Source organism: Cyprinus carpio, chromosome A10 (genome assembly GCF_018340385.1).
Source record: "Cyprinus carpio isolate SPL01 chromosome A10, ASM1834038v1, whole genome shotgun sequence".
NCBI lineage: Eukaryota > Metazoa > Chordata > Actinopteri > Cypriniformes > Cyprinidae > Cyprinus > Cyprinus carpio.
In genome coordinates, this window is record NC_056581.1 from 16,292,680 (window position 1) to 16,311,986 (window position 19,307).

The following is a 19,307-nucleotide window of genomic DNA, read 5'->3' on the forward strand; positions in this document are numbered from 1 at the left end:
TGATAGTTTCGACATGTTGTACGGGAATCCTAAACTTTAAAAAAAAGGTTCTTTATTGGCACTGATGGTTCCATGAAGAACCTTTAACATTCATGGAAACTTTCCACCCTCTTAAAAATAAAGGTTCTTTAATGGTATATATGGTTCCATTAAGATTCTTTCTATTCCACAAAAGGCTCTTTATAGTGAAAAAAGTTCTTTAGATTTGTACAATTTTCTTTATAATAAGAACTGTTTACTGAAAGGTTCTTTGAGGAACCCTAAAAATAGTTATTCTATATGGCATCGCTGCGAAAAAAACAAAAACAAAAAAACCTTTTTGGAACTTTATTTTTTAAAGTGGCAATGAGATCTCTGACAAATCCTATCGAAGGTTTGTTCTTCTAGCATGGATGAGAGTTTTACCAGGTCTAACAATCAAAATATCACTTGAAAAAAAAATGCTTCGGCAATATTATCTCAATGCCTTTGATTGCAAAACCTGATAGGACTGTGATCCAAAGAGATCAGAGGGTGTTCGAGAACTTTATGTCACATAATTAGTCTTTTCTGTGGTCTGTCTTGAAGTAAAAGTTTTTACAATGGCTAATAGACAAAATCCTCACACTTTGATGAGTGATTTACATCCTTTGCTCACATTGATGTCTCTTTACTGTCATGCACAGCACAGTTGAGGTTTTACAAATTTATGATCTCAAACACTGCCAGAGAAAACAATCATCCCAATAACATCTTCAGTACCTCCTGTGTGAAATGACAGATTTGTCAACGTGCAAATGGCCCCCTAAAAAGTCATACCGCGTTGATATCCGCTCACGTTTTTAATGACTTGACATTGGAAGCTTAGTGTTTTATGAGCAAATGCACCGTTTGTCGGCTGGGATAAAACTAAACTTGCCAGTTTAAATAATGGAGCCTGAAGGGATAATTTTTGGTATATACTCTTGGCATTTTGCACAATAGACTATTTTTTAACTCTCTTTGTGGGTTTCTTGTATTACCAAAAGATAGACAGATACAGATAGATAGATGCAATTTAGCTCTGATATATAGTTTTTGAATAAACAAAACGGTTGAAAACTATTTTAACAATTTAATTTATAAGTACATGCATTTTTTTGGTACTAAACATTTAAATTACCCATATTTTCACAAAAATAAATAATAAAAAACAGTATAATAATATTATTATAATAATATTTAAAAACCTGAATTATATTAAGTATGCACAATATACAGATTTTTTTTTGGCACTGCACTTACTTTTAATTACCTATATTAATTAAAAAAAAAATGAAGAAAAAAAACGATGCTATTTTTATTATTTAAAATAATAAAAATCAATAAATAAAAATTCAAAAATTTAATATTAATTACCTCTATATTTGCAAAAAATAAATACAATTCAATCAATAAAAATTCAATAATCAAAAATTTAAAAAAACAAATAAATAAAATAAAATTAAAAAAAATTAAAATTAAAAAAACATATTAAAAAAATAAATAAATAAAAAAAAAAAAAATAACATTATTTCCACTGTACTTATTTTTAGATTACCTATATATCTGCAAAAAATGTATAAGTAAATAAAAAAAAACTATATATTCATTATTATTATTAAAAACCTGAATAATATTATTTAGGGATGCACAATATACATATTTTCACTAATATTAATATTTTGCTAATTGTTGATTTGTTTTGTCTTATATTGGATGCAGATACCAAGCATATTTTTCCAACTCAACTTTACTCTTCTTAACTTTTACCATGTCATGAAAATATTTTCTGCACATTAAATCGTTTTGATGCCTAAATCTAAACAAAAAAATCTACTGTATTTATAATATCAGTCATCATATCAGCTATAAACAATGGCCAATATATATATATTGTTGATCTTTAATATTATTCTACTACAGACATGTCACAAAATAAACATTTGAAAAAAGATTTCTGTAATAAATTCATGTTTTAATGCAAACTTCACCTCGTCCCCATGTAAAGTCAACAGATTCAATTAAACAATTTAACAAGCATGATATCAAGCACATCCATGTGCATCAAATTTATCCTCAATGTCCCATTTTAAAACGGTCATTGACAAGCATTTTGGCTCCAACAAACATGTTACATATGATCAGCTTTGGGTGCATGAGTCAATGACAACTGGAGCAATATACCATGGAGACCAACAATTATTTGTATTTACAAAAATAGGTCCAGGAGGCTGAGAAATGCTCAAGCTGTACTTGGAGAGCACTCCACGTGCATCACCAGAAGCCACTTCTGCCTGAGAGAGTCTGAATGTCACCCAATTACACATCTTGTTCCCTGCTGTAGAATCTTATAGCTGTTCTTGGAAATCATCTCTGCCTGCTCTAAATCTTCACATGCTTCCGCTGCTACTCCGAAAATAAAATCGTGAAGGCCATGATGATGCAGCAACACGCCACATAAGGGCTTTTCCGCTCACCTAAAAGGTAACGTAAAAAATCATTACCAAAAGAAAAAATAGCAAAAGAATAAATCATATATAAAAAAAGAAGATACATACATGACATGGTAGCTTTTATGACATTACTCACCTATTCTTGCACATTTCCAGAAAATTCCAAGGAATCTGAGGGCAAAAGAGTTTATGGTTAACACTTGAACAGATGTAATGTAAAAAAAAAAAAAAACTGTGGACTGAAATCATAATAAAAAGCAACTCTGGGAACCGCCTATGAATTTGCTTATATATATATATATATATATAGATATATATATATATATATATATATATATATATATATATATATATATATATATTTAAATAATGCAAAATTTGCATAGTATATCAAAAATGATAACAGTGACCACGAAAAAGTAACATTTTAATGGTTTCAGATTTTTAATTTCTTTTAATTCTGTTTTAATGTAATCAACAACTGCAAGACCCTTTTGCAAGAAGGTTTTATATTTAACAAAATTATTTAAAAAAATATTGTATGCAAATTAACAAACTTTTGCCCATGTTTAAGATAAAATGCATATTATTAAAAATATTACTGATTTTACTCTTTTTTTTTTTTTTTTTCAAATGTTTGGATTTTTTTTTTTTTTTAATAATGTAACCATAATTCACAACAAAATATCATAGTTACTGCACTTAGTATTACCACTGTAAAACAATGAATGAATGAATTCAGAAGTTCAGGATCGGTAAGATTTTAAGTTTTTGAAAGAAGTCTCTTCTGCTCTCCAAGGTTGCATAATATTGTGAAATATTATTACAATTCAAAATAACTGTTTTCTATTTTAATATCTGTTGAATGTAATTTATTCCTTTGATCAAAGCTGAATTTTCAGCATAATTACTCCAGTCTTCAATGTCACATGATCCTTCAGAAATCATTCTAATATACTGATTTGCTGCTGATGAAAATTTTCTTATTATTATCAATGTTGAAAACAGTTGTGCTGCTTAATAGTTTTATGGAAAGCATGATAAATTTTTTTTCATTATGTTTACAATAGATCTTTTGCAAAAAATGTCTTTACTGTCACTTTTGAGAAATGTAATGAGACCCTGCAGAATAAAAGTATTCATTTCTTTACTTTTGAACAGTAGTGTACATATATTTGTTTCCCTGGAAAAGAAAGACTGTAATTGTGTATGTCTTTTAAATGTTGATTTAGCAGTACTAGAATTAGGCTTTGATGCCTTGGCTTAAGACAAAGCGGTGGGACGCAGTCTTATGTCTGCCGACTGCTCGTCTAGGAAGCATGAAGCAGAAGATTACAGAGGGCAGAACTACAGATGACTGACGAGCTTCACGGGGCCTGAAATGTGACAACAGATGCCCGACAGAGCGGAGATCTACGAGCAGACGGGCATCTGGCCTGAACAGAAACAACAAACAGGTCAGCGAGAACATGCTTTGTCAACAGAACAAAACCCAGCCTCTGTTTCCCCACGTCAAACAAAGCTTTAACATTTCTCCAGTAAACGCTCTTTAGGTTTCGCAACCTTGGCATTTGCTACAATCACCCAAACATGACTTTTGATATCTGATGTCCTTTCACACGATCATTTATTTTGTGACACACAGGCAGAGCCGCAAGTTTCTGCCCATGAATACTTTGCAGTAATTCACTAAAAAAGCCTAAATGGTCATCTTGGAAGTACGTCACAGTTACTGGTAGCAATCAAGGCTCGGTTGAACGGCATGTGAGGGGGTGTGAAAACCATGTAGCAACTCTGTTTGTTGCGATCAGATCACTGGTTGTGAATTATCTCCTCCTTTTTCTGGTCCTGTCATGTGAGGTCCAAACATGTGGCGAACATCTTGTTGCTCGAGTTTGACGATCACGTCAATTCACAGACACATCCCCAAAACAAACACTGACCAATGTCACTCAACTTAGATCAAATAAATTAAGAATGTAAACAAAGATTTTGTATTATTAACAGAAAATAGGAGTTTATTTTTTGTTAACTCTTTGGCCATGAGAAAAATATCTTGGCAATATTTCACTGATTCTGGGAATTAATTAACAAAAGATTTTTCTTTTGAAGTGTTTGTATAAAACCATAAAACAAATCCAGGCCTGTTTGGAGAACATCTTTAACCTTTAAATCACCAGTCTTTCGGTGCATCAAGGAATGGTTCAGCCAGAAATGAAAATTGGCTGAAACTGTACTCACCCTCAGGCCACCCAAGATGTAGATGAGTTTCTTCATCAGAACAGATTTGGAGAAATGTAGCATTCGATCACTTGCTCACCAATGGATCAACAGCAGTGGATGGGTGCCGTCAGAATAAGAGTCCAAACAGCTGATAAAAACATTACAGAAATCCTCAAGTAATCCATAATAATGCTTCCTCTGGTGAAAAAGCCCATCTACTGTTGTCCTCTCACATCAAAATCCACTGACACATTTGTTTAGAACTGTTCTGGCCCATATTTGCTTGTAAACGGTGCTTGACCTGTGCATATTTCACTCCTGATTCAGAGAAAGTATTAAGGATAGAAGACAGTTAAAATCAATTTAATGATTTTTGTTTGATTTGTTTCTTACAAACATGCAGCTTTTCACTTCACAAGACATTAATTGATGGACTGGAGTGGTGTGGATTACTTGTGGATTATTGTGATGTTTTTATCAACTGTTTGGACTCTCATTCTGACGGCACCCATTCACTGCAGTGCATCCGTTAATGAACAAGTGATGTGATGCTAAATTTCTCCAAATCTGTTCAGATGAAGAAACAAATTCATCTACATCTTGGATGGCCTGAGGGTGAGTACATTTTCAGCAAATTTTCATTTTTGAATGATAAGAATGTTTACTATATAAATATACGGATGGCAGTAAACATACCCTGTTTTGTTCTTATCCAGCAGGTTGGGAGCGAGAGCTCGTATATATGCACAGGTGCAGATGAGCAGTAAGATGACCGTCAGCAGACTCTGGAAATTAAATATGGCAGACTGCAAAAGGAAATAAATAATCACTTATTAATAAACAACTATAAATATAAAGTACTGTAATCCCCTCCCACCCCCCAAAAAGTGGAATAATTAATGCACATTTAAAAAGCTTAAATTTGTTTAGATAGAAATGGTTTAATTTATTCTTAAAGAAAGTTTCTTTAGTCAGTTTAATAAAGAATAAATTAAACTAAGAAACAGTAATGTGTGTGAGGAAAAAACCATAACATCAGTTTTGAAATAACAACCTATTATTTATTCACACTAGAGTCAGTGTTGTTGAGTACTTAGTAATTTAAAGTAGTTTTTTTATTGTTAATAAATCTTAAAAAAAAATCTACAGTGATAGTGATATGCATAGTAGTAGACCGAAAAAAAAGATTTTACATTTCTACAGTGTTTTCTATGTCTGTTATAACATCTTGTGCATGATTTTCATCACAGGAAATAAATGTTATTTTAAAGTTTATTAAAATAGAAAATTATTAATTTAAATAGAAATTACAATATTATTGTTTTTTTCTTCTTCTGTATTTCGGTCAAATAAATTCAGCAATGATGAGGAGAAGCGCCTTTTTAAAAACAACTTTTGAACAGCGGTGTATTTTGGTGGAGCACGCGGTCTTCAGTTTAAGGCGCTGCTGTCCCTGCCACATCACCCCCAGCACTGCTGAATACTGACAGATGATGTGTTCCACAGAAGTCAAGATAGTGCAGAACAGACCTACACTGACAGAGATCTGGGATTCACTGCACTGTTCAGCTCGATCAGCTGCTCGGTTGTTTATGTTCCTGCATCAGTGCAGCAGCTAACAGCACACTGAGCTTCTCCTGACAGCACGCGGAGACATTCAGCGGAGTTAAATCAACCTGACTGCTCGTTTCGACCTCACTTGTATGAACTTTTTCAAAGTAACAGTTTTCTACTTACCATCCTGATATCCCCAGCCAGCCAACTCACACTTCCGGTGTAGGATGGAAATGACGTCACCGGTACGGCAGCCTGGAAGCGCGAAGCGTCGAAAAGCCGGATAAGAGGGAAATGAACTCTGGAGAAGTGTGTTGTCTTGAATTAAAACTCATTTAACATAACGTTACAGCATCCGCGATGAGGTGAGATTTTGCATGTGTAGAGCGCAGTGTGGTCGTGATGTGAGGGAAAAGCGCCTGTTTGTGATAAATATGATGCTGTTTGGAAATGTTGATTAGTTTCCTGTCGTAAACAAAACAAACTAATATTCCTGCGTTAACGTTAGTCATAAAAACATGCATCTAAAAGATACAAACAGTCAAGAAACAAGGAAACATGAGAGTTAATAATTTTATTTGTCATATTTAGCAGAAATACAGGAGCAGCACTGAAGAGGGTTTTGTTGTCAACATGTTACTGACCTTGAAATCTTGTGTTTGTTTTGGTTCCTTACAGAAAGTCTCCAGGTTTTTTTGGCAAAAAGTGAAACATTTTATTTTGATGAAAAATATCAGTTCATATATATATATATATATATATATATATATATATATATATATATATATATATATATAATATACACACACAAACTCTCTCTCTCTCACACACACACTCACTCACTCACTCACTCTCTCTCTCTCTCTCACACACACACACACACACACTCACTCACTCACTCTCTCTCTCACACACACACACACTCACTCTCTCTCTCTCTCACACACACACACACACACACACACACACACACTCACTCACTCACTCACTCTCTCTCTTTCACACACACACACACTCACTCACTCACTCTCTCACTCTCTCTCTCACACACACACACACACTCACTCACTCACTAAATTTGGCATTTTGACATTATTTTCATAAAAATTAAACATGTTTACTGTAATTAAAAAACTAATTTAATTTACTGTAATGCAAACTAAATATATTTTATTTAAATTCAAAAATGTATACATCATGGTAGTATTTGTTGAATTCAATAATACTAATTTAGATTTAAAATTGATGTAATGTAGTAATGAGATTTTTTTCATATTACAGTTATAATAATTTAATAAAGTCTTACTTTATGTGGGTATTTAAAAAGACATTTGATTTTACACAAATTATTTTCTTTGGGATTAATTTTTTATTTATTTTTTTCTCTTCGTTTCTGCACAGCAGTGGAAACAAAATTAAGCTCCTCAGTGGTAAAAATCATGAAGAAATGTCTGAGTTATATATGCAAAATGAAATATCTTATTTCTTATTTGGATTTTTGGGTGAAATATAACCCAGACATTTCTTCATGATTTTCACCACTGAGGAACCTCATTTTGTTTCCATCGCTGTGCAGGAAAGAAGAGGGTTTTTTTCAGGGTTACTTGTGCATGATTTGTAACCTTCCTGAAAGAGATGGTCATTTATGTAGAATGCCGGTCTTGTTTAGACAAGACTGTTTTGTTCAGATGGCCGAAACCATCTGTGGACCTGAACCATCGATGGAACGCTTTAGAGTGGAATGTGTCTTAATTAGACCTCAGTCAGTGTCGTTCAGTAGCTCTCACATATATTATTAAGCAACCAATAATCTCTTATGATCGGTAGTGTATGACACAGGCCTTCATGATTATAAATCCCTTCTGTCAAGTTTTTGTACAATTTAAAATAGCACAGGCTTACAGGCATTTCAAACAGACACTGTTCTTGTAAACTTTCTATTCCTCAAAGTATTTTAAATAAAACTGAACATGGTTTCCCCAAAAATATTGCACAGCATAACTGTTTTCAACACTGATAATAATAAATGTTTCTTGAGTATATTAGAATGATTTCTGAAGGATCATGTGACACTGAAGACTGGAGTAATGATGCTGAAAATTCAGCTTTGCACCACATGGAATAAATTAATTTTAAAAAGAAATTCAAATTGAAAACTGTTGTTTTAAATTGTAATAATACTTTTATTTTTGATCAAATAAATGTGGAGCAGAAGAGACTTCTTTCAAAAACATTAAAATAAGTTACAGACCCGAAACCTTTGAACCCCAACCCATCATTATTCTTCCATAAAGCCACTAGCTAGAGCTGCACGATAATGGTTTAATGGTTGATCACAGTTATTGCTCTGATTGGAGGATTCAGATTCTTGAAATCTGGCAACCACAACCATGAAAGCTTGTAGAGGCTTGTTACTAATGCATAACACAAATGCCATATTAAAATGAAACGTTTTCAGGATAAATAACCAACGGGCAAATATGACAGACGATTATGCTTAATAAATTGAGAGAAGCAGAAATCGTGATCACGATTAAAATCTGAGTCTTCGTTCAGCAACCCAAGCAGTTTTCTATTCTTTTCTTCTCATGTTATCACTATTCCTCTATCCGAATTCCTTATCTCCTCTCATGCCCAAATCCCATGTATGGAAAGTGACTTGGGACCCCCTTGTATACTTCACCACCTTTTAAGAAGAACAGCTTTCTCTCATCCGCCATTACCCAGGCCAGACAGACACTGCTGGAAAGATAGCAGCCATAGTCACACATTCTGGATGGGATTGTGTTAAGTTTGGATAAAACAGGGCCATGAATCAATGTTTTGGCAGTTCGTCTTGAGAAGCGAGCCACATCCAAACTTTCCATCCCGACCCCTTCTTGGCTTCTCAGCCACATCTTAAGAGAATTCTTTGTCTTATTTGTCAAAGCCGCCTTCTCATATTCCTATAGGCTTTGCTGCATCTGTCATTACCAAGGGCGAAGAATCACCTCTGTGCAGATGTTACTGTAACTAATGAATGGCTGTCCTGTTCCCTCAGAGCACGTATCATGTCAGTCTTTAGTTACAGCGACCCTGCTGTAAATTTATGCCGTGGTTTGCACAAAAGTCACGTTAAGAATAGCAACAATTGGTTGTGATGCACGACGGGAGGGAAACAGATGTGAACTGTTCGCTGAGGGTTTTAGACACTTTGATTTTCAGTTTGACAAGCAAGTTAAAGTCAGTCAACTCAAATGTTTCATATGTTGTCCTTCACCTTTCCCCTCGCCGCTGCACATCGTCAGCTCTGACCTGAGAGGTCAGCCGTTTCTCACACATCACTCAGTGGATTTTCTGACTCCGGTGAGGTCTGCAACCATCCATTAATAATTTACGGTGGAGTTTGTAGAAATGTCTACAAACTTTCACAAGTTCTCTGGCCTTTGCATGTTTATGAATTACTCCAAAAAACAAACAAACAATAAAATATTTATTTTCATCAGGAGTATAGTAATCTCCAATCCTTACACACATTTTATCATCATTTTAAATCCATTCGGCAGATTTACATACATTTTCCACAGTACTGAAAATAAGTAGATTCCGCCCTTGTCTATATTATTAGTACTTTATATTAATAATGCATCATTAGTTTTAAAAATTAATTAATTATAATGTAATTTTTGATTGAAATTAAAAGAAAATGTTATAAAATAAAGAAATATATATATAGACAATTAACCTAAATATATAATATATTTAAGAAATTGTATATAAAATTATATAAATAATTATTTATATATATATGTGTGTTTGTGTATTAGTAATAATTCATATTTATATTAAAGATATATTAGTTTTTAAAATTAATTAATTGTAATATTTTTTTTTTTTTTTTAGCTGTGTGTGATGTTATTATGATAATTTTTTTCTGCAGGTGTTGCAGCACTAGCGTGCGTCAGATCTCCATTGCCTCTGAGCCTCATCGTACATTTTTTCTCAAGCTAGAGTGGGCTGAGGATCTTGGATCTGGCTTTGTTATCCTTCTGTCCGATGGCATCTCTGCATGGAGTGGTGAAGGTAGGACGTCAAATGATCCCATTTAAATGACATGAAGAGCTTTCAAGACTGCCACGTTTCAAACCACAGGCCTTTGCATTGGTTTCATTTGTTAGTTTCAGAGGAGGATGTGTCCCGTGAAGCCCAGGAGATCGAGATGGAGCGGGAGAGGTATGTTGGTGACCTGCACCTGGCTCTGACCGGAGAGGGACCGACAGCGGAAGGGGAATACAGCTTCCACCTGACACCTGAGAGACCCGGCCGCCCCCTGCTGCAGCTGTCTTATGAGAAGGTGCAGAACGACATCTCGGTGAGTGGCACGCCTGAGACCGCTACACAGCACAGCATGACGTTATAGTCTTGATGATTGACGCTCGCTCACATAATATGCAGTCAGGGTACAATGTTAACACTCACTGGGAAACAAATGCTAAAGTTGGCCCGTGTTTTGAGGAACTGCAGCATTATATAGTTTAAGTCAAATTGTAAGAATGATAATCTGACCTATGATGATGTAAGTGACTTAACTGAACAACTTTAAGTGGAACGTTCACATCAAAATTTTATCTTTATTTTCTCCAATATAATATATGAGGAACAATATCCAATGTGGGACACATTCTTAGCGTTTTTGTCAAAAGTAGACAGAGACTGGATCATCTCGAATAGGATGCTTCTGTGGCACCATACTCTTACTATTCAACTATACAGGACACAAAAAGTGAAATGATTACTTTCTAATAGAGATACATTTATATTTTTGAATAAAGGTAAGTAAAATTTGTTTGTGGCTGGTAAGGTTTTTTTTTTATGAGCAGTAATATTTCCTCAGTCCGCCTTTAAGGGAGGTTTTCTTAGTTTGATTCGGGTTTTGTTTGTTCATTTCCTCGTTCATTCTCTTGTTCATTTGCTTGTTTGTTCATTTGTTTGCTTGTTCACGCATTAATTTAGGCCAGGCCTAAATTGACAAAGTTATCCCCCATTTATTTGGCCCTGTGTATGTGTATATATAATATATTTTTGAGACATGCACAAAAATATTGAAATGAATCATTGTTTGTTCACTTTATTCAGTCATTTGATTGCTTTTTCGTCCGGAAGTTCGTTCATTTTTCATTTATTCATTCATTCATTTCCCTCCATTGGTCTTTTCCCTCTATGTGAACACATCTGTTGATTCTGCCTGTTATGATTCTGTCGATCAATTTTTCATTTGTTCATTTGTTCACTCGTTCATTCCCATGTCCCTCTCCTCCACTGGTTCCTCTATGAGAACGCATCTGTTTCATGGATGAGCGAAAGACTGTGCGATCTCTGCTTGCTTGAGGCTCTGCTGAACCCGTGATTGGCCAAAATCGCTCTCAACACTTAACCATTCCCAGAGAGCTACCGCTCTTAATGTCGAGCGTTAAAGGAGGTTCCCCTCGTTTGATCTCTTGCCAAGCTCAAGGGTGCCGAGGAACTCCGGTGTCTGGGAAGTCTTTAGTAAACTCTAACATCAAGACCTAGATCACGTACCGGATCCAAGTATGTTTTATACTGTATTGCATTTGTTAATGTAAAATTCATCCTCGTTTCAATTTGCATGGTGTGATTGTTGCAGAAATGGTCTGTTTGTAGTGAAATAGTGTGGCATAATTACTGAAGCCTGGAGAAAGATGAATCTGACATAAGGTTTGCTTTGTATAAAATAGCTCTTAAGAGAGGGCTCCTTCCCTCTGAACATCTTAAATTGAAACCACAAATTTTCAACAATCATTTTTAGGGATTAAGGCATTTTTGACATGAAATGCTATTACTGTACTGTTAACCTGCCCCACATAGGCCCCTGAGGGCCCCTGCGGTATGTACAGATCTCTGTTTACCAAGACTGCATTTACATTTATAATGCTTTTAAAATTTAAAATAACTGTTTTCTATTTTCATATTTTTTAAAATGTAATTGCATTTATTATATTATTATGTAAATGCATAAGTTATTTCAAAGCTGAATTTTCAGCAGCTTCAGACTCCAGTCTTCAATGTCACATCATGTTTCAGAAATAAATTGGATAAAACCCCTGCCAAATGCATATAAAAGCTTAAAAATGACCATAAAATGTAATATTTAATATAAATTTAAATACATTTAAATAAATAATTGTAATGATACAAATAATTAAAAAAATAACAAATGCAGTTTAAATTGTAAATGTCTCCTGAATTTTGGAGGTTTCATGCATCTTGAAATGGTTTTGGAAATGTTCTCTGTGGTTTTGGATCATTACCCTCCAGCAAAGAACCATCGATATATATAAAGAGTGCAAAGTGTTTTGTAGGCTTGAAATTCTGGTAAATTTTTTATAAATTGTCTGTGATTTTCTACATTTCTGTAATGCCCTGTTGCTCAACTCATTAGATGTAATCATGTCATGTTCAAGTCATTTCTCTTTTTTTTTCTGCCACACTATAGAGGTGACTAAATGGAAATGTTAAGGGTCTGTTTCGGAAAAAGGGAAATTGCTCCCTGGTAGGTGAGGAAAGTTTCGTAATTTTGCATAAAAGATTCTTCATAATGTTTATTAGGTTGCTTGCTGACATTTTGTGGCCTACTGTAACTTTGGCATGTAAAGGGAATGAATATTGCACAATATAACCTGCAGTAATGATGCTATTATTTTGCTTACAAGAAACTGTAAAAAAAAGAAAAAGAAAGTAATGTATAGTACACTGCCGTTTAAATGTTTGGGGTCAGTTTGGGTTAAATTAATCAAAAATGGCTGTAAAGACATTTATAATGTTACAAAAGATTTCTATTTCAAATAAATGCTGGTCTTTTAAACAGTCTATTCATCAAAGATTTCTGACAAGATTCCTACTTAAAGTCTATACAAAAAAAATTAAGCAGCACAACTGTTTTCAACACTGATAATAATAATAAATGTTTCTCAAGCAGTAAATCAGCATATTAGAATGATTTCTGAAGGATCATGTAACACTGAAGACTGGAGTAATGACGCTAAAAGTTATATTTTAAAATATATTCAACTGGAAAAAATTCTAATAATATTTCACAATATTTCTTATTTCAATGTGTTCCAAAATCAAGAACAGCACCATTAGACATCATAAAAAAACACTTTAAAAAATCATACAAAAAAAAACACAGACCCCAAACTTTTAGACTGTAGTGTATTATGGGTTTATGTGCATTGAACTACCATTTTGACTTCTAGGCTTACAGAAAGTTTTTTTTTTTTTTTTTTTTTTTTTTTGACTCCAATCATCCTTTTCTTCTGTAGCTTCCCACGGACGTGTCTGAGCTCCCACACTGTAGTTTATCCATTATTATTCTCTTGAGTAAAGCGGTTTTGGACATTTGAGGTTTTGCTTGTTTCCTTGGCTCCATATATGCTGTAAAATCTGGACCAGTGTTCATATGAAAGTGTGATTGTGTCAGTGTTAGGATTTAGTAAACATATGAGGTAATTAATGGACTGCTGAGACATGAGTGTTCTGTTCTATATTACATAAGATCTTAATACAATGACACTTTTAAAAGTCATTAACCAAATATTATTTTTAGTCGTATACTTTCTAAGGTGAACAAGCCCCTAAACAGTAATTCACCCAAAAATGATCATTTGCTGAAAAATGACTCACCCTCAGGCCATCCAAGATGTAGATGAGTTTGTTTCTTCATCAGAACAGATTTGAAGAAATATAGCGTTACATCACTTGCTCATCAGTGGATCCTCTGCAGTGAATGGGTGCCGTCAGATTGAGAGTCCAAACAGTGTTGGTTTAATTTATAATGCCTTGATGAAATTGTTTATTAAAAAAAAAAAAACACTTCACAAGACATTAACTAATGGACTGGAGTGGTGTGGATTATTTGTGTATTATTGTGATGTTTTTATCAGCTGTTTGGACTCTCATTCTGACGGCACCCATTCACTGTAGAGGATCCATTGGAGTACATTTCAGGTGAACTATTCCTTCAAACATCTTTTGTACTTTACACACGAATGGTTCCTCAAATCGTGCAACAAGTTACGGAGAGGTTTGTAATTGTGGTTATTTCGACTTTTTAAAAGCTGTAGCTCCTGAAGGGAAGTTACGTTCCAAGTAATTTGTTTGTGGTTTTCTTCATGCTTCCAGTGGTGCTGGTAAGACACAGCTGCTGCATTCTTCAGTGCAACAGCTGACAGAAGACCCTTAAAGACTCATGCGCAAATGGTCAGGTTGAGGTTTGGGAAAGCAGGTGTTTGGCCTGCCAGGACAGCTCTGACACAAGCGTTTGAAGACGGCCCTTTCATTACAATATCCCTTTAAAGACTTAGGGACACCCTGACTTCTGTTTCCTAAAGCATGAATTACTCCTCACTCATGTTCCTTTCAGGTGGACCATCAGTGTCAAAGTGAAAACAGGCATTTTCTTAAACAGTTTGCACAATGTGATGACAGTGGTATTCCTGTAATCTCAAAAGGATATTACACATTTCATTAGTAATTTTGGAGAAACACAATGGTAAATATCAATACTGGGTCATTAAAGGGTCAAGTCATGAAAAGTAGAATTTCTGTTGCTCTTTGTATAATATATCAACTTTAACAATCAGAATGCAAAGCTACACTCAGACCATTTATAATGAAAAAATAAACTGCAAAAATGGTTCGGTTTGTTGTGGTAACAATCATAAACTCATTAACAAATGACCACTCACATTTACATTATTATAAAAAAATTTATATATTGTGTGTGTATGTATTACATATTATAAAAATATATAACACTTTATATAAAATAATAATATTTATATATTACATATATTATTTTTTATATAAAATATGTAGCTATATTATATGTGTGTGATAAATATATTTGTGATATATTAAATTATAGTCTATATAATATTATATTTTAATATAATTTACACACGTGTGTATACAATTACATACACACACACTGTATATATAAACCTTTATTTAAAAATATAAAAAATAAAAACAAACTTCAAAATCTAGACCACTGCCATTATAAAGCTTGGAAGAGCCAGGACATTTAATATAACTCTGATTATATTCTTCTGAAAGAAGAAAGTCATATGCACCCAGGATGGCATGAGGAGGAATAAATCATGAGGTAATTTTAATTTTTGGGTGAACTATCCCTTTAAAGGGACAGAAGCCTATAAAAATCTGCTGCTTTCTGTGTTTTTAATGTTAATCCAACAGCAAAACACAACTTTAACAAAACTTAATCTATATTTAATTTATACAGTGAATACTATGCAGTGTTGTTTAACACTTAATTATTACATTTCTCTACCTGAAAACTAATGTTAGACCTTATTTTATGTGTAGCTTTGTTCTGTTTTATTTATCTGTGCTTGAAATTAGTTTATTTGTGCTTATTTTATTACTGACGGTTCAGTTGTCTTTAAAAATGTTGACCTTTATTAGTTATGATACTAGTTTTTGCTGTGGTATCGAAGAAGTACTTAAAGTGTTCATTAAATGATAAAGAACCATTTTTTTGCTCATCCAAAAAATGAACTGATCTTTGACTCAAAAGTTGTAATATGATCCGAACCATGACTCTTGTGATCCATTGCACGTTGATCTCTTTATTTGTAATTTGCAGAAAAAATGCAATCATGGACGTTTTTGATCATGCTGATTTGTCCACAGTGAAGTTCAGCTGATGTCTCTTTTATTGGGGGAATAGTTAAATTCACTTTGGGCTACCAAAATCTAAAGAATGCCAGGGATTTTGATATAATTTTATAAAGGTATTCTGTTTGTTAGTGTTTTAAAAAAAATGTTCATTATAAAACATTGCCTTTTTTGGTGAAAAACAGATGTGCAAGGATTCAGATGCTTAGATGAAAGGACATTAGTTCCCATGCCCCCTGCCAGGACCACGTTTTCAAAAGGTTGCTGATCCTGTAGCTCACGTTGTGGCGTGATAGGGCACATGGAGGTGGCATGAGATGAGGTTGGTGAGGAAATAAGGATCTGATTAGGTTAAATTAAACAGCCCGCAGTGAAATGCTTACCATCTGTACCTCAAAGTATTTGATTTTTGTAGTTTCTCATGCAGACGCAAGTGCCAAATCCAAAATGATATGATCCGGTTTACTCAAATAATCCAACAAACAAACAGCAAACATGAGGGTTTTTAAATGTTGCCATGGTTTGGTTCTCAATGCCCCCATGTATTTGTAAATGCTGTAATTGCTATCAGACCCACGTTCAGGGGGATCTTGAAAAAAAAAAAAAACTCTGCTTTTCTTTCTCTTGTTCCTTTTGCTGTTAATTATTTAGCACTTCTTATGTGTTGGCGCTGAAGCGAGTTTTTTTGTGGCACATGTGGAAGCGTTCCTGGCAGCGCGTGGAAGATCACAGCTGTAAACTAGCTTGACACTGATGCTCTGCATCCCAGAGGTAGGCTCCACAAACTCCTATCCAACACATGTGGATGTGTTTAAACTGAGCCATCATCAAGTAAACTGTTCTCTTCAGGGTGACACCATATATATATATATATATATATATATATATATATATATATATATACACACACACAGTATATACAGTGGGTATAGAAAAGAATCACCCCCTTTAAAATAATCAAATTTTGTTGCTTTGCAGCCTTAAATGAAGACAGACAAAGTTTAAGTCCGTTTAATCTGGGCTCTAACTAGGCCATGCAAGGACATTCACCTTTTTCTCCTTCAGTTTTGAGGGCAGCAGATTTTCCTCAAGAATTTGATGATATTTTGCCCCATCCATTTTTCCTTCTATCCTGACGTCCTCCAGTCCCTGCTGCAGAGAAACACCTCATAACAGGATATCACCACCTCCATACTTTACTGGAGGAATGCTGTTATTTGGATGGTGGGCTGTATTGGATTTCCACCAGACATTTTGTTTGGTGTTGAGGTCAAATAATTCAATTTCACACCCACCTCACAAACAACAATCAATGTTCTTTCAAACAAAACTCATTACTACATCATGTCTTCCTTCATGAGTGGCTTTTTTCTTGCAGTCCTCCCATATAAGACACGTTTATGGAGAATTTGTGATATTGTTGTCACATGTACACAATTATCACTCTTTGTCAAAATTCCTGCGATTGCTTCAGAGTTGCTGTAGGTCTCTTGGTCGCCTCTCTCACCATTTTCCTCCAGACTCTTTCATCCATTTTGGAGTGACGTCCTGATCCAGGGAGGGTCTGTGTCGAATCAAATACCCTCCTCTTCTTAATAATAGACTTCACTATGCTTCTATGCAGTGATCAAGCCTTTGAATTTTTTTCTTCATCTATCTCCTGTCCACAACTTTCTCCTGGAGATCTTTTGACAGTGCCTTGCCACCCATAGTTGGCTTTTTGCTTCAGTTGCTCTACCAAGGACTGAAATGCTCCAGGAAAGCTCTTTTCATTCTGAGCTGATGAAAATGACCACAGCTGAACACAGTTGAAAGTCAAATGGCTTTGTGTGCCGTCGAGAAGGTGATTAGCTACACCTGATTGTGTTTACAAGTCTTTTGTAGTAGGGGGCTGATCCTTTTTCCAACTCATTTAATCAAGGTTTTTAAAAAAAAAATCTGACATGTTGGTGTTATGTCTTTCGCTTAGATGTTATAAGTTGCACTGAGTAAATACAGCTGGATAAAACAAAAACATTTCAGGCTGCAAAGCAACAAAATATGATTATTTTAAAGGGGGTGATTCTTTTCTGTACTCACTGTGTGTGTGTGTGTGTGTGTGTGTGTGTGTGTGTGTGTGTGTGTATATATTGTGCTATTGTGCATTAAAGAGATATGCAATGTGAAATTTTCCTGCTATATCTCTTTCAGAAATCTGTTATTTTATTTATTAATTTTTTTTGTAACATGTTTTGCAAAGCTGTCTTTGTTCATAATAGCAGTTTAGCTGTGATGCACGTTTTCATAGTCACGTGACTTTTATGTGGTCAGACTCTGAAAAAGTCCTCGGAAACTTTGGGAGGTCCTGCACTCTGTGTGTGGTTTAGTGCGTTTGTGGCACCTAGAAAACGACCGTTCCCACAGGGACAAACGGAGATCAGTTCCCAGCGTCCTCGGGGGAATATGATGGCATCTGCTCTGGGTTCTGCCGGCCACTTGACTGATTGCAGAGATGAAACTGTCTAATACTTTCCAGACCAGCCAGCCATGTTCAGAAACAATGCTGGCTCTGTCGAGAGGTCATTCTTAGTCACTCTTTTGGGGGAATGTTCCGTTTCCTTAACTCCTCTGGATTATGGTCATGTTTGGTGTGTTCACCTCATGTCCATCAGCAAATCCATCAGTATTCCTCATTTAGAGAGGCTGTGTTCTGCTTTGCTTTTTCTTTTTCAGCCTTTTCCCTCTGAAGTCCACTGGTCAGTGTTTCAAATATTGTCATAATTTAAGAAATAGTTCACACTAAGTTTACAAATTTCTGTAAATGTACTTATCCTCAGGCCATCGAAGATGTAGATGAGTTTGTTTCATCATCAGAACAGATTTGGAAAAATGTAGCCTTCCATCACTTGCTCACCAATGGATCCTGTGCAGTGAATGGGTGCCATCAGAATGAGAGTCCAAACATCTGATAAAAACATCACAATAATACACACCACACAACTCCATCAGTTAACATCTTGTGAAGCAAAAAGCTTGTGTGTTTCTGAGAAACAAATCCATCATTAAGATGTTTTTAACATCAAACCGTTTCTTCCAGCTAAAATACGAATCTTGTATCCATAATGTTGCTTTTTCTAGTGAACAATTTGTCTCGTCTGAATCAGGAGAGAAATCTGCACAGATGTTTAATTGATGGACTGGAGTGGTGTGGACTATTGTGATGTTTTTATCAGCTGTTTAGACTCTCATTCTGACGGCACCCATTCACTGCAGAGGATCCATTGGTGAGAAAGTGATGTAATGCTACATTTCTCCAAATCTGTTCTGATGAAGAAGCAAACTCCTCTACATCTTGGATGAACTGAGGATGAGTACATTTTAAGCATATTTTCATTTTTG

At 34.7% G+C, this 19,307-nt stretch overlaps 2 protein-coding genes across 3 annotated transcripts in view; one reads left to right on the forward strand and one right to left on the reverse strand.

The window, feature by feature from the left end:
- Positions 1-1,887: 1,887 nt before the first annotated feature.
- Positions 1,888-6,531, reverse strand: tmem167a (transmembrane protein 167A). Its single transcript, XM_042765433.1, has 4 exons — positions 6,414-6,531; positions 5,373-5,482; positions 2,590-2,624; positions 1,888-2,477 (listed from the first exon to the last, which is right to left on the reverse strand). The coding sequence occupies exons 1-4, from the start codon at positions 6,414-6,416 to the stop codon at positions 2,407-2,409; spliced, it is 219 nt and encodes a 72-aa protein (XP_042621367.1). The 5' UTR covers positions 6,417-6,531; the 3' UTR covers positions 1,888-2,406.
- Positions 6,461-19,307, forward strand: part of xrcc4 (X-ray repair complementing defective repair in Chinese hamster cells 4) — a 31,145-nt gene continuing 18,298 nt past the window's right edge. For both annotated transcript variants that reach the window (XM_042765431.1, XM_042765432.1), the window contains exons 1-3: positions 6,461-6,595; positions 10,150-10,292; positions 10,388-10,581. In XM_042765431.1, the coding sequence (XP_042621365.1) occupies positions 6,591-6,595; positions 10,150-10,292; positions 10,388-10,581 (342 nt within the window). In that variant the 5' untranslated portion in view covers positions 6,461-6,590. The remainder of the gene's footprint in view (positions 6,596-10,149; positions 10,293-10,387; positions 10,582-19,307) is intronic.